The sequence below is a fragment of the Nannospalax galili genome, unplaced genomic scaffold, assembly GCF_000622305.1.
Source record: "Nannospalax galili isolate Female #2095 unplaced genomic scaffold, S.galili_v1.0 scaffold1402, whole genome shotgun sequence".
Taxonomy (NCBI): domain Eukaryota; kingdom Metazoa; phylum Chordata; class Mammalia; order Rodentia; family Spalacidae; genus Nannospalax; species Nannospalax galili.
Genome location: NW_008348453.1, coordinates 1,630,599 through 1,646,402, shown reverse-complemented (window position 1 = coordinate 1,646,402; position 15,804 = coordinate 1,630,599). Strand labels below are relative to the sequence as shown.

Below are 15,804 nucleotides of genomic sequence, written 5' to 3'. Positions count from 1 at the left end.
AAATACCTGAAAGCAAATCCTGAATCCATCACTCTAGAGTCCAGCCATGGAAGACAAAAGAAAAATGAGGAGGAACCCAATAGAAAGATGATTTTGGAAGCCCTTGTCAAGAAATTCCAATGGACTCTCATATGAACATTTGAAAATTGCCCTGTTCTTTTTTCTAGTTCCCTGTCTAGAACTTGTGATGCTAATTACTCTTGCCTTTACTTCTCCTTCACATATACACAAAAAAAGAGTTATACAATTTGGGAGTCTTTTAGATAGACCCACTGAAGGGGTACCCCAATTGCCTCACCCTGTGTTCTGTTCAGCATGGAAGAAGCCAGAATGGTCTGCATCCCAATTCCCTATCTGCAAGTTGGGTAACCCCTTCAGAGGATGGTGTGATAAGAATAGAAGGAAGGAATTGGCTAGGCAGTTAGGGTAAAAAGACCTCAAAGAAAAGTAGCCAGCTTCTTGGCTTAAAGTCACAGTATCCTTGGGCCTCTTAGCAACATATTCTGTTCCAAAGGCCAAAAATGTCTAAAGTATTTGGGAGCTTTTATCTAATCCTTAAAAGATTTTAGGGTTACCTCTTTGGGGGGAATGTTAGAGTAGCCAAAAGCCCCATAAAAAAAAAGAAGAGAGAGTATATGAAATTATCAGAAAAAAGTGATGGGGAGATATAGGATGAGTTGGAAGGGAGGGAGTGGGCATGGATTTGATCAAAACACCTTATATGCATGTATGAAATTCTCAATATTTTTTTTTTAAAAGAACCTGCTGGGCATGGTGGTACACACCTTTAGTCCCAGCACTCCAGAGACAGAGGCAGGTGGGTCTCTGTGAGATCAAGGCCAGCCTGGTCTACATAGTGAGTTCCAGGCCAACTGGGGCTACAGGGAGACCCTGTCTCACAAAAACAAAAACCAAAACAAAAAAGGGAACCTAATTCCCGTGAGTGGGAACTGGATGTAGTGAGTGACTTCCTGTTGGCAGCACCAAGCAAAAATGATAGTATGTAACTCCTGAAAATAGACACAAGAGCTATTAGGACTTCCTCATTTTTAAAAAATTTTGTTATTTTTATTTTATGTGTATGAGTGTATTGCCTGCATGTATGTGAGTGTACCGTGACACACAATGCCGCAGAGGGAGGTCAGAAGAGGGTATTGGATTCCCCTGGAACTGGAGTTAAGGATGGTCCATAGCTGCCATGTGGGTGCTGGGAATTGAACCCAGGTCCTCTGCAAGAGCAGTCAGTGCTCTTAACTGCTCAGCCATCTCTCCAGCCCCAGCCATACTGTTTTTAGCTACTACCTTTTAGGGTAATTTTCAATAGAGAAATAGGTAACTAATATAGACGGAGGGCTTTTAACAGCTTTTGCAGGTTGATGTAAAAATTTTAACTTAACTGCTGAGCCATATCTCTCTAGCTCCCTAGAGATCTTTTAAAAAATGAATTTCATTTGAAAATTATTTATTTATTTATTTATTTATTTATTTATTTATTTATGTGTGTGCCTGTGTGAGTTTATGTGCACAACTCGTGTGCAGGTAGGTGTCCATGGAGGCCAAAGGGTATCAGATCTGCTGGAGCTGGGTGGTTATGAGCTGCCTGGGTGCTGGGAACAAAACCTGGGGCCTCTGCAAGAGCACCAAGTGCTAACTGCTGAGCCATCTCTCAAGCCCTTCATGGCAGTGTTTTAAGGAATTGTTTTTCTCTGCTTTCTGTGGTGGCATGGGGCCAGAGTAGGGAGAGGGGTCCCAGAAAGGGAACCGACTGGAGGTCAGCATACGACATGGCTTTGACTATCCATTCTTGAGAAGCTGGTGTCAGGAAGGGGCCAACACAGGGCAGAAAGGGGGCTGAGGTTCGGAGGAGTCTGAACACCCTCAGGACCTCAGTCTGGTTGCTCTGCCTATCTTGGCTCTATTAACACCACCAATATGAACTGCTATAAAGTTTACAAATATTTAAAGGAAACATATCTTCAGTAAGTTGGTAATTTGGTAAATTCAGTAAATTGATCATTTGGCTAAATGATTTTTGGCAAGCATACATTTGACAAATTAATTCATAGTGAATTAGTCTGCTTCTAATTAAGTTGTACATTGTAATTTTTATGTTCCTAAGGCAATAACTTATTTGTAGAAGGTACTAATATCCTTATGTCTCCTTGCCCTTTATTTCTCTTTTCTTCTTTTTTTTTTCAGTGCTAGGGATTGAATCCAGGGCCTAAGCAAGCCTGCCACCACTGAGCCACACTGCCCCTCATTCTAGCCTCAACTGAATTCAGTTTCTTTTTTAAATTAAAAAATTTTAAACTTTTATTTACTTATTTTGTGCATGTGTGTGTGTGTGTGCGTGTGTGTGAGATGTCTCTCCTTCCACCATATGGGTCTTGGGGATTGAACTCAGGGTCTCACTATTTAGCCCAGGAGGCTGGCCTCAAGCTTGCGGCAATCCTCTGCCTTAGTCCCACTCATTTCTCTTCTTTAGATAAAGAGGGGAAAAATGAGTGACTATTTTTGTGGTTTTGAACTGCTAGTTCTGATAAGTCCCTGAGTGCCACTAATTCCTGGAACAGCAATGTTTCCTGGGAGGAAACTGCCATTTTTCACTTCAAAGCAGTTATAAATGGAGATAAATTCCAGGCAGGACCACTTTGGAGAAGTCCTCCCTTAATTCTGATTTTGGTTCATTTAGTGTAAATGGAATTGTCATTAAAAGAAATTCTAAAAACCTTCAGTCTATGATAACAACGCTAAGACACTGGAGAGCATAGGAGTTGGTATGCTTCCTTGCTTATGTGTCCTTCCAAGTGAAGGATGGGGCAAGGGTGGGCATCAGAATCTCCCAGAGTAGGGGAGAAGGTATTTACTGTGGTGTGTTTTTTTATTTGTTTTGTTTTTCCAGACAGGGTCTCATTGTGTAGCCCTGGCTAGCCTGGAGCTAGCTATGTAGACCTGGCTGGCCTTGAACACGAAGAGATCCATCTCCCTCTGTTTCCCAAGTGCTAGGACTAAAGGCATGCACCACCATGCCAGTCATGCCACAGCCTTTCCTTGTAATCCTCCAGGGGCATATATATGCACCAATGAAGATGTCACTGCATGAATCCTGCTCTGGAAAACAAACATTTCAGGAGATTACATGGAAATAGTGAAACCTGGGGCTAGAGAGATGGTTCTCTGGTTAAGAGCACTGGCTGCTCTTACAGAGGACCCAGGTTCAGTTCCCAGCACCCACATGGCGGCTAACAACTATCTGTAACTCCAGGTCCAGGGAATTTAATGCCCTCTTCTGACCTCTGCAGGCATTTCATGTATGTGGTATACTTATATAATGCAGTCAAAACAAAGATAAAATTTAAAATTGTAATTGAGAAACCAAAGGAGAAAAGAGAAGAGAAGCCTATTGTACTTGCTCATACAACCATTGCCCACATACCTCCTGGGGCCAGCACATCTCTCTGCAGTGGTTTGAAGGACTGACCACAGCTGGGTGTGGTGGCACACCCCTTCAGTCCCAGCACTCAGGAGGCAGGCTGATCTCTATGAGATTGAGTCCAGCCTGGTCCACATAGCTAGTTCCAGGCCAGCTGGGGCTACAGGGAGACCCTGTCTCAAAAAGACCCAAAAAATCAAAACAAAAAAACCCCAAGAACTGACCACAATATTATTTGGCCTTCTTCCCACTGAGGAGTGATGTCTATGTGTTTCCATTGACTATGAGCAGGAAGCAATGCTATGCTACTTAGGAGCCTTGGGTCACAAAAGGCTTCACACTGAAACATCTTGGAAGCTGCTCTGGGATGCCCACTCTTGGAACCCAACCACCAAACTATGAGAAGCCAAGGGTCTGTCCAGAGGCTGTATGCCAAGTGCTGTAGTTGATGGTCCCAGCTGAGTCCTACCTCCAAGCCACCAAATGGCTTCATCCCCTTTAAATCACTCCAGGGCTAGGGCTTGCTCTAGACATAAAATTTAAGGAGAAAAGGCAAGAACATCAGAAATGAGGATACTATACTATACTATATTGGGGGGGGTGCAGTTTAAGACAAGGTCTCAAGTCTCAGCTGGCCTGGAACTTGCTATGTAGAACAGGCTGGCCTTATACTCACAGAAATCTGCTTGCCTCTGTCTCCTGAGTACTGGGATTAAAGGCATGTGCCACCACACCTGGCCAGAATAAATATGATTTCATGCAATATTTGCAAAAAACAAAATTAATGGAAAAAACATTTTTGATGAGTAATATCACCAAATAGGAAGTAGAGACAAGGTCAGTAAGAGCCATGTGAGGGGTCTGGGGCAAGAGGAGAACAATCAGTGGCCCTGATCCTCACTAGCCTTACTTTGGTCCCCAGCTGTCTTCCTGGGTGATGCTCCAGACAGTGAAACAGAGATGAGCTGCATTCTCTGTCCATGTTCATAGTCCTGACTCTCAGAATATGTGAAGGTGCTAAGATCACAGTAGTTTAGCTGGATGTGCAGGCAGAAAGCAGAAGACTCATGAGTTCCAGGTCAGGCTGGGTTATGTATTGAGACCATCTCAAAAACTGCAGGGTCAGCTGGGTGTGGTACAACATGCTCACAATCTCAGAGACTAGAGAATCAAGACCAGCCTTGGCCCAGTGTAGAGGTGTGTGCCTGTAATTTCAGCACTCAGGAGGTAGAGGCAGGAGGATAGGAAGAAGGCCAGCTTTGGCTACACAGAGTGTTTGAGGCCAGAATGGGTGATATGATACACTATGGCAAAAAAACAAAAAACAAAACAAAACAAAAAAAAAACCTCAAACAAAAAAAATTCCTAAACCCAAACCAGAAGGAAACAAAACCCAGATAAACAAAAACCAAACATACAAACACTAAGAACAACAAAAATCAAGGGCTGGGGAAGTAACTCAAAGGTAGAACACTTGCCATATTTGATTCCTAATACAGAAGTGGGGAAAAGGGAAGGAAGGAAGGAAGGAAGGAAGGAAGGAAGGGAGAGAGGGAGGGAGGAAGGGAGGGAAGGGAGGGTAGAAGGAAGGGAGGGAGGGAAGGAGGGAAGGAAGGAAGGAGGGAGAGAAGGAAGGAAGGGAAGGAGGGAGGGAGGGAAGGAGGAAAGGAGGGAGGGAGGGAGGAGAAAGGAAGGAAGGAGGGAGGGAAGGAAGGAAGGGTAGAAGGAAGGTGCTCTGGTTAGCTTTCTATTGCTGTGATAAAAACACTGACTGAAACCAACTTAGGAAGGAAAGGATTTATATGGCTTACAGCACAGTTCATCAAGGGAAGTCAAGACAGGAACTCAGGGCAGGAATCTGGAGTACAGACCATGGAGGAACACTGCTTACTGGCCTGTTCCCCTGGCCCATGCTCAACCTGCTTTTTTTTTTTCTTTTTTCTTTCTTTTTTTGTATTTTTGAGACAGGGATCTCGCTGTAGCCCTAGCTGGCCCAGAACTCACTATGTAGACCAGGCTGGTCTTGATGTCATAGAGGTCTGCCCATATCTGCCTCCCGAGTGCTGGGAGTAAGGCATGCACCACCATGCCTGGCTCAACCTGCTTTCTTATACAACACAGGACCAGTTGCCCAGGGGTGGCACTACCCACAGTGGGCTGGGCCCTCCCACATCACTCAACAATCAAGAGAATTCTCCACGGATACGGCCACAGACCAGCCCAATGGAGGCAATTCCCCAATTGAGGCTCCCCTCTACCCAGGTGTGTCAAGTTGACAACTAAAGCCGTCCAGTGCAGAAGGAAAGATGGAAGGAAGGAAGGAACGAGGGAAGGAAGGAAGGAACGAGGGAAGGAAGGAATAAAGGAAGGAAAAAGTAGGTTTTTTAGTTATCACTAAATTTGGGGTATCTTGTAAGCAACAGGTAATTAGAAGCCCTGTTTCTGCTCGAGAGGCCTTACCATTTTCTAAGAACCTTCTCTCCTCTATAACGTCTTCCTCTGCCTTAAGAACTCTAAGAAACCAAGGGTCACTAAGACACAGTCCCTGCTTAGTTGACAGGACTGCCTGAACATGTCTTATCCCGCTATCCGATGGTGGGATAAGATGGAGAGAGACAGAGGTGCGTGGTAGGGGTGATGTGGGGGTGTAGAGAGTTAGGGAATATCTCCAAGGTGACCTTTGAGCGTACACTTGAAGTTAATTTGCCTGAGGTCTGGGGGAGGAAGTTTCCAGGAAGGCCATGGTAGGTCATGTTGGGAATTGAACCCACAGCCTTGTATATGGCTAAGCACACCCCTTACCACTGAGCTATATCTCCAGCCCCTAATCACTGTTTAAAGTGATTATCCTGGCTTGAGTTGGGGAGTGGATCTCAGGGGCCAGAATGGAATAAAAAGATCACAGGAGAAAGGATGGTAGACTAGGGCAGTCACAGGGAGAGGAGACTGAACATTAGAAGACTTGGTAGGGATGGGAGGGGTGGTAAGAGCAAGACGGTAAGCTGCTATCAGTCTCATGGGTTGTTATCTCATTTTTGAGCAATTGGGCTAATGGATACCTTTTACTGAGCTAGAGAAGACTAAGAGGAAGAGTGGGCTCGGGGATGGGGCAGCACAGGCCTTTAACCCCAGCACTTGGGAGGCAGAAGCAGACAGATCTCTGTGAGAGCAAAGCCAGTCTAGTCTTCATAGTGAGTTCCAGGCCAGTGGGGCTACAGGGAGAAAAATGAATTCTGCTGTGAACATTAATTTGAGCTATCCATTAGACATCTACATGGGGCTTCTTCAGGAAAAGACCTGGGCCAGAAATGCAGATTTACCTACATGCATATTTATATCTATGTATAGAAGGTTATGGCTCTAGACAGAATCACTTTGGGGAGAGAGTGTGGATAAACTATAGATGAACAGTTGAGGAATATGCTGACCCAACAACCTGGTGGAGAAACTAGCAAAGAAGACCATGGCAGAAGCAGGAGGCAGATGTAAATCTGTAAGCAGTGGGGAGTAGTCTCCCTGAGCCCAGGGAGAAAGGAAATGGAAAACGACCATCTGGAGGGGAAGCTGGGGTCAAATAGGGCTATGGATCTTGGAACACTATAATTTAATTTTGCCTTTATTTTTGGAAAGAGTTTCACATATAGCTCAAGCTGTACTTGAACTCATGATCCTTTAGATTCAGCCTCCCAGGTGCTGAGATTACAGGCACAGGCTACCATGCTTGACTTATAGGAATTTATATATAATTTTATCTATTATTTTCATTTTATGTGTATGAGTGTTTTGCTTGCATATATGTAAGTACACCTGTGTCATTGCAATGCCCACAGAAGTCAGGAGAAGGCGCTGGATTCCCCTGGAACTGGAGTTATGAACAGTTGTTAGCCACGGTGAGGCTGCTGGGAATCCAACCCAGGTCTTCTGCAAGAGCAGCCCAGTGCTCTTAACTGCTGAACCATTTCTCCAGCCATAACAGAGGCCTTCTTAGTAGGTTGGCACAGTCTGCCTTGGAGCTAAAACGTGGTGTGGACTCCTGCAACTAGTCAAGAATCACCCAAAGGATGATGCAAGACTGCCTCAAGACAAACTTACGTTAATGGCCCCATCATAAGCACTCAAGAGGTTGCGGTGGCTACCCACCACTGCTTACCAGCCCAGACAGCACATGATTCTGGATCATTTAAGGAACTATTCTCAACCCACTGCTTCCTGTGTGCAGATGAAAATATGATCAGCCAGCTTCGTGCTCCAGGTGTCATGCTTTCCCTGCCTGTGGCCAGGCCTTCCCCACAGTGATGGACTCCCTGGAACATGGAATTTGGGGTAACCTGAATCTGTGTTCCCAGGCCATGGTCACTCATATTTGGTTCCAGAATAAACTATCTCTTATCCCCTTTGTGGTGAGAGCTATGCTTTTGCGTTGACAGTTTCCCTGAGCACAGCTGGAATAAAATTTGGGAACTCCCTTTCCCCAGAGTCTTGATGTCTGGGTTAGGCTTCCCAGTCTGGCTGGCTCTGCCAGCTAACTCACCTGAGCTGGGAAGCAGGGCACCTTGTAGGGTACCTGTAGCCCTGTATAAGTCAGGGTTCTCTAAAGAAACAGAACCGGTAGAAAAAAAAATATATATATGTACTGGATTTCTCAGATTAGCTCACAAGATAGAGTCCAAGCAGTCCAACAATGGCTGCACCACACCGGAGAGGCTGAGAATCTGGTAGTCGCTCAGTCCACGAGGCTGGATGTCTTAGTAGTCCCAATCTGGCATTGAAGGTCTGATGAATTCCAAAAGATCAGCTAGTCTTCAGTCTACAGCAGCAAGGTGAACTCACCAGCGAGAGAGAAGGCAAGCAGCAAGAAGCCTGGCGTTCGCCTCTGCCTTGGCCTTTTATACCAGCTGCCATCAGAAGGTAACACCCACATTTAGGGCATGTCTTCCAGCTTCAGATGATCCAATTAAGATCTCATTTCAGTTAATCCCAGATCCAGGATTAGCCATCACAGTCTGCATGTGTACAGGTGCATGTACGTGCGTGTGTGTGTGTGAAGTGGACTTAGGGTGTCTTTATTTTTTGAGGTAAGGCCTCTCAGTTAAACCCAGAGCTCACGGGATGAGTCTGGTCTGGTTAGTCAGCTTGCCCTGGGGATCCCATCTCTGCCTCCTGAGTGCTGGGAATACAGGCGGCTGCCACACCTGCCTGTTTTTACATGAGTTCTGGGGATCCAAACTCTGGTCTTCATGATTTCATAACAAGCGCTTTATCCCCTAGAAGCCACTTCCCTAGCTCTCGACTCTCCTCTGACAAGGAAGTCCACTCACTTGTGTCACCCTCTGACTCTTTCTCACCATCATCTACATTCCTGTTGGTCACATTGAATCACCCCACCTCTTGCCATTTTTGCAATTTGGTGTTCCCAAACCCTGAGAAATTCACCTTGGGCCCTCTCTGGCCATGGTTAGGACCACATCTAAGACCCATCAGACCCTTGTCCTTTGGAGGAATTTCTGGATAAACAATAAATACACCCTCCCTGCTTTGACTGTAGATCTGCTCTGATCAAGCTAAACAGTTCCTCCTGGGGGACACCCTTTACATGTGGAGTCTCTATATCTGGAGTTACACCAAGGTTATTTTGCAGTGCCTGGCAAGAGAAGACGAATTCACTAAATCAGTTGTCTCAGTCGCTCTCCTCTCCCATCTCTCTCCCTTTGTTTTCAAAAATATCTCATTTATTATTTATATTTTATTTGTATGAGTGTTTTGTGTACATGTACATAAAGTATATCCATGTCATGCAATATCCACAGGATAACTTGGAACTGGGGTTACAGACACTTGTTAGCTATGTAGGTGCTGGGAACCAAACCCAGTTCCTCTGCAAGAGCAGCCAGTGCTCTTAACTGCTGAACCATCTCTCTAGTCCCTCTTTTTGGTTTTTTTGAGACAGGGTATGTAACTGTGGCTGGCCTGGAACTCACTATGTAGACCAGGCTGGCCCCAATCTCAGAGATATGCCTGCCTCTGCCTACTGAGTGCTGAGATTACAGGCATGTGCCATTATGCCTGGCTTTCTCTCTTTCTTATTACTCTTATTTTATTTTTATTTTTTGGTTTCAGATGGCCTGGAAATCACTATGTAGACCAGGCTGGCCTTGAACTCACAGAGATCTGCCTGCCTCTGCCTCCCGAGTGCTGGGACCAAAGGCATGCACCACCATGCTCGGTTATTCTTATTTTTAATATGTATGAGGGTTTTGCCTGCATATATGTAAGTGTTCCTAATGCCAATGGAGGTCAGAAAATGGTTTGGATCCCCTGAAACTGGAGTTAAGGACAGTTGTCAGCTGCCATGTGGGTACTGGGAACCAAACCTGAGTCCCCTGCAAGAGCAGCCAGTGCTCTTAATTGCTGAACCATCTCTCCAGCCCCCTTTCTCTCTCTTATTGGAGGAAAAGTTTTCTCTGTGTATCTTAGGCTAGCCTGGAACTCATGAGCCTCCTGTCTCTGCCTCCCAAGTGCTGGGAATATACATGTGAGTGACCGCATCTGGCAACAGAATTTTATAAGCACCTGTCTGGAACATATAAAATTATTTGTTTTTGCTGGGCATGGTGGCACACGCCTGTAGTCCCAGCACTTGGGAGGCAGAGGCAGGAAGATCTCTGTAAGTTCAAGGCCAGCCTAGTCTACATAGTGAGTTCCAGGACAGCTTGGGCTACAGGGAGATCCTATCTCAAAAAGACCAAAAAAAAAAAAATTGTTTTTGAGACATGGTCTCATGTAGCCCAGGTTTGCCTTGAGCTTGCTACGTAGCCAAAGCGAACCTTGAACTCCTGATACCTTCCTGTCTCTACCTCCTGAGTGCTGAGATTATAGGTAGGTGCCACAATGCCTAGTTTATGTAGCACTGGGGATGGAATCCAGGGCTTTGTGCAGGCTAGGCAAGCACTTTACCAACTGAGCTATATCCCCAGACCCACATTTGATTATTTTGAGGTGGACAGTTTTACCGTTACCATAATGAGCTGACATCAAGACAGTGACAAAGTTTCAAGCTCCATCACACCTGCCTCTGCCTCCTGGGTGCTGGGGTTAAAGACGTATGCTACCACACCTGGCTTTGATTAAAAAAAAAAAATTAAGTGTATGAGTGTTTTGTCTGTCTGTAGGTAAGTGCACCACCTGCCTGCAATGCCCACAGAGACCAGAAGAAGGCGTCAGATTACCCTGGAACTGGATTCACAGCTGGTTGTTAGCCAGCATGTGGGTACTGGGAACTGAACCTGGGTCCTCTGAAAGAGCAACAAGTGCTCTTAACCACTGAGCCATCTCTCTAGCCCCTGAAAGCATTGCTTCATAAATTTATTCAACAGCCAGGTTTGGTGACACATTGCTTTAAATCCCAGGACTTGGGAGGTAGAGGCAAGCTGATCTCTGTGAGTCTGAGGCCAGCCTGGTCTACACAGTGAGATTCTGTCTCCAAAAAAGAGGATAAATTTATTCAATAAACTTTTAACTGAACATCTACTGTTCCAGGCCCTGAGATTTAAAAAAAAAAAAAAAAGCAATAAATTGATAGATTCCATTGCTGCTCTGGTGCTTCTCAGAAGTTTGGTGGAGAAAGGCATTCATTCAGTACAGTAACTACTAATGCAATATGTATGTGCAGAATTCACTCACCAACAAACAAGGAATAGGGACTGGAGAGATGTCTCAGCAGTTAAAGGCACTGGCTGCTCTTGCAGAGGACCAGAGTTAGGGTTCCCAGCACCCATGTGGGGGCTTACGATTGTCTATAACTACAGTTCCAGGGGATCTAACACCCTTTGGCCTCTGCAGGCACTTCATGTATATGGTGCACTTACATAGATGCAGGCAAAATGCTTAAATGAAACATTAAAAAACCCCATGGAATAGGACCTAACTGATATGTGCTAGGGACTGTGCTGAGAATAGAAGAATAAAAATCATGATGGTGCCCAGGTGTGGTGGTGCACCCCTTTGATCCCAGCACTTAGGAGGCAGAGGCAGGTGAATCTCTGAGTTCAAGGCCAGCCTGGTCTACATAGTGAGTTCCAGGTCAGCTAGGCCTACAGGGAGACCCTGTCTCAAAAAGACCAAAAAAAAAAAAAAAAATTTCATGATTAGTTACACCAAAATTGTTCACAATCTATGTAAATGGAAGTTATCATTTTGGAGAAAACTGCTCCCGTAGAGGAAGGTATTATTGTGGGGGTGGGGAGCAGGGGGGTTTGAAGGGAGGAGGGCTGGATAGCTTTAGCGTCAACTTGACACACCTGGGTCGAGGGAGCCTCAATAGGGGAATTGCCTTCATTGGACTGGCCTGTGGCCATGTCCATGGGGCTTCTTGATTGTTGAATGATGTGGGAGGGCCCAGCCCACTGTGGGTGGTGCCACCCCTGGGCAGGTGGGCCTGTGTTGCATAAGAAAGCAGGCAGAGCAGGGGCCAAGGGAGCAAGCCAGTAAGCAGCATTCCTCCATGGCCTGTGCTCCAGCTCCTGCCTCCAGGTTCCTTCCCTGATGAACTGTGACCTGGAGATGTAAGTCCAATAAACCCTTTCCTCCCCAAGTTGGTAGTGGTCAGAGTGTTTTGTCACAGCAATGGAGAAATAAACTAGGACAGACAGGGTTCCGAAAAGCCTCAGGGAAGAAAGGCAGAAAGGGTGGGTGAGCAGGAGTGGCCATCTTAGTCGTGTGGAGGAGCGCTAGAAAGGCCTCATTGTCACCTAAGTCTAGCCTCCTTGTGGCTGTTTCCTCTTGTGAGTCCACTACCTGACTCTCTGCCACTGGGCATGACTTGACTTAGGTCTTTCTACCACTCCATGTCCTCTTCGGCAGTTCCTCCCAGATAGGATGCTCTGCTGGTAATCAGATTTTCCTCTGTGTATGTGTGTGTGTGCATGTGTGTGTGTGCATGCACGTGTGTGAATGTGGGCCCATGTGGGCCATGGTGTATTTTTAGTGTCAGGGGACAATCTCAAGTGTCTGTCCTCACTTTTCATCTTGTTTAAAACAGGGTCTCTTTTGTTTTTCCATTAGGGAAATGGGCCTGTGAGCTTCTGGGGACACCCCCCACCCCCATCTTTACTACCCATCCACATCTCGCTGTAGAAAAGTCCTGGAATTGGACTGGCGAGATGGCTTAGCATTTAAGAGCACTTGTCGCTCTTGCAGAGGACCCAGGATTGGTTCCCAGTACCCACACGATGACTAATAACCATCCAGAACTCCAGTTCCAGGGGAATCTAACACCCTTTTCTGACCTCTGTGGGTATTGCAGGTTACAGATGCACTTACATGCAGGCAATACACTCATACACACAAAAATAAAAATAATAAATACATTAAAAAAAAAAAACGGCCGGGCATGGTGGTACACGCTTTTAATAATCCTAGCACTTGGGAGGCAGAGACAGGAGGATCTCTATGAGTTCGAGGCCAGCCTGGTCTACATAGTGAGTTCCAGGCCAGCTGGGACTACAGGGAGACCCTGTCTCAAAAAGACCAAAAAACAAAACAAAACAAAAAGAAGTCCTAGAATTACAGATCCCTGTGCTATACACTTGGCTTTTACATGGGTTCTGGGGATTCGAACGCAGGTCCTCATTCTTGTGAGGCAAATGCTTTTACTCACTGAGCCATCTTCCCAGCTCTACTCAGCAGATTCTGAGATACTATGGCTTCTCAGCACAGAAGGCCTAATATTCATCTGTGCTATGGGAGTCAAACACACACAAATAGACAACACAGCTCAAAGAACAATATGACTGACGTTCAGTTTGCCTCTGAGAAAATACTCCAAATTCGCCACGCTTGCCCTTTCCCCTTCCTCTTCCTATGCTTTCACTGCTCTTCGTCCTCAAATGTCCTCCTCAGCGCCATTCAATCTTTCAAAACTTTCCCTTCTCCAAGGCTCCATTCAAACACTACCTTGTGGCCTGACCCCTCCTGTTGACCACAGAATCTTCCTTCTCTTAGCCATGATAGGAAAAGGGAAGGGAATCACATCTTTGGAATGTCACCATATGCCATTTGGGAGCATATTTTACCTCTCTGTGGTTTCATGTTTTATTTTGAAACAATCATTACCCATCTCATAGTTGGCATGGTGGCTTACACCTGTAATTCCTGCACTCGGAAGGCTTAAAGGGGAAAGCAAGTTTGAGACTAACTTGAAATGCATAACAGACACTGTTTCAAAAAGGAAAAGAGCTGGATGTGGTGGTACATGTCTTAAATCTCAGCAGAGGCAGGAGGATCTCTGTGAGTTCCAGACCAGTCTGAGGAATATACTAAAACCTTCTTTCAAAAAAACTGAAAAGCCAGGTGTGGTAGTACACGCCTGTAGTCCCAGCACTTGGGAGGCAGAGGCAGGTGGATCTCTGTGAGTTCAAGGCCAGCCTGGTGACTCCAGGACAGCTGGGGCTACAGGGAGACCCTGTCTCAAAAAGACTGCAAAAAAAAAAAAAAAAAAAAAAAACCTGAAAAAAAGGTGTTAACAGCCCACTTCTACCATGTAGTCACGCAGAATATCAGACAGCCTGGTATGTAGCAGGCTTTGAACTCTCATGGTTATTTTGAGAATTAAATGGCATGACATATAGAAAGTGGCTGAGTCTGGAGAGGTGGCTCAGTGGTTAAGAGCATTGGCTGCTCTTAAGCCTGGGTTCAGTTTCCAGCACCCACATGGTGGCTAACATCCATCTATAACACCAGTTCCAGAGGCTCCAACACTGTCTTCAGGCCTCCATGGGCACTGCACGCACTTGGTGCACTTACATACACGTATACATTCATATACATAAAATTTTTTTTAATTTTATTTTTTTAAAAAGAAAGTGGCTGGCACACTGGGGTACTCAATAAATGAAAACTTAATACCATCAACATCCAATTTAATTTCTTATAAGAAAGACGTTCCCCAGGATGATTCTTTTTTTCTTTTCTCTTTTTTTTTTTTTTTTTTTTTTTTTTGAGACAGTGTCTCCCTATGTAGCCCAAGCTAGTCTAGAACTCGAGATTCTCCTGCCTCAAGCTAAGTGCTGGGGATACAGGTGTTTACCACCACACTGGGCTCCTTCCTTCTCTTTTTCCTTTCTGGGTGCTAGACCTCTAACTCAGGTCTTGTGCCTAGTAGGCAAGCGTCCTACCACTGAGCAGCAGCCTTATCCCAGAGGGGAGACTTCAGTTCAGATGAAAGACTGAAGACCTGCTGCAGCAGTGTGTAGTGGTGATTCAGATGAATGTGACTGTGGTTTCTGGAGTAACCTGCTGACTGGAACTGAACCGGCCTCTTCATCTAGGCCCCTCAGTAACAGGCTCTTTGTGACTGAGGGAAGACTGTAGAGTGTAGCTCTCACTGTCACCTTTGGTGGGCTGGGGGCCTCCCTACCTTCATACTGGACTTCCAGGTGCATTGTGCCCAGGACCTTCAGCACACAGTCCACGATGCTGGGGTGACTTGCTCCAATGATTGACTGACAAGACAGGTAAGAGGACAAAATGGTTTGTTCTGTAGACCTAGAAGAAGTGAAATGTGGACGTCTAGACAGCCAGGCTGTGGAGGGAATGGGGGGATGGGGAGGAAGGACCATGGTGAATGGTTGGGCTGAGCCAGGCCTCTGCCATAAGGAGTAGGGGCAGAGATGCACTGCAAGGAGGTAGCGAACCTGCTCAGTTTGTCACTAGTCTCTAGCTCAGGATACATTGAGCCAAGCCTCCTGGCCACCTGTTAGACATGCAGGAACAAGGTCTGTGACTTTGGCTCGGGGAGGGCAGACACAGGAGGGAGGGAAACATTCATCTAAGATCCTGAAATCTTCTCAGGAAGCTCACCTTTTAGTCAGCATGCCTTTTTACCTCTTCAAACTTCTCCCACACTTCCTCCATCAGCTACTGAGGGCTGAAAGGCGGCATAAACCAAGGTCTACCCAAGTGACTGGCATGTAGGAGGCACCAGGTGGGAACCAGAGACACTAAGGATCCTCAGATCTGTGCTGCCATGGCCTCCTGCCCAGATGTCTCTCTGGAAGGCTCCCATCTCCTCCCCTCCTCTCCCCTCCCCTCCTTTCCCCTCCCCTCCCCTCCCCTTCTGACTTGGTGCCTGGGAGCTTATTTACTTTAATTTCATCTCTTATTTCTCTGCTTGTGAAATCCAAACTGACATCATCTTGGGCCTTTTTCTGGAGCTTCAGTCTTTTATTTTCCACTGCTCAGTGGGCATCTTCTAGCTGTTCTGGGCAGTGGTTCCTAAACTAAGCAAGGAATCAGAACTACTTGGGCATTTAAAAGGCCATGCATTACCAAGATTCACTTGAGAACTGTAAATAGCTCTTTGGGCAGGAGGTTCT

At 45.9% G+C, this 15,804-nt stretch overlaps 1 protein-coding gene across 1 annotated transcript in view; it reads right to left on the bottom strand.

Annotated features, from left to right (window-relative positions):
- The window catches only part of Armh1 (armadillo like helical domain containing 1), a 39,254-nt gene that overhangs the window by 12,226 nt on the left and 11,224 nt on the right, over positions 1–15,804 (bottom strand). The window contains exon 5 of the mRNA XM_008845416.1: positions 14,847–14,931. Within this exon, the coding sequence (XP_008843638.1) occupies positions 14,847–14,931 (85 nt within the window). The remainder of the gene's footprint in view (positions 1–14,846; positions 14,932–15,804) is intronic.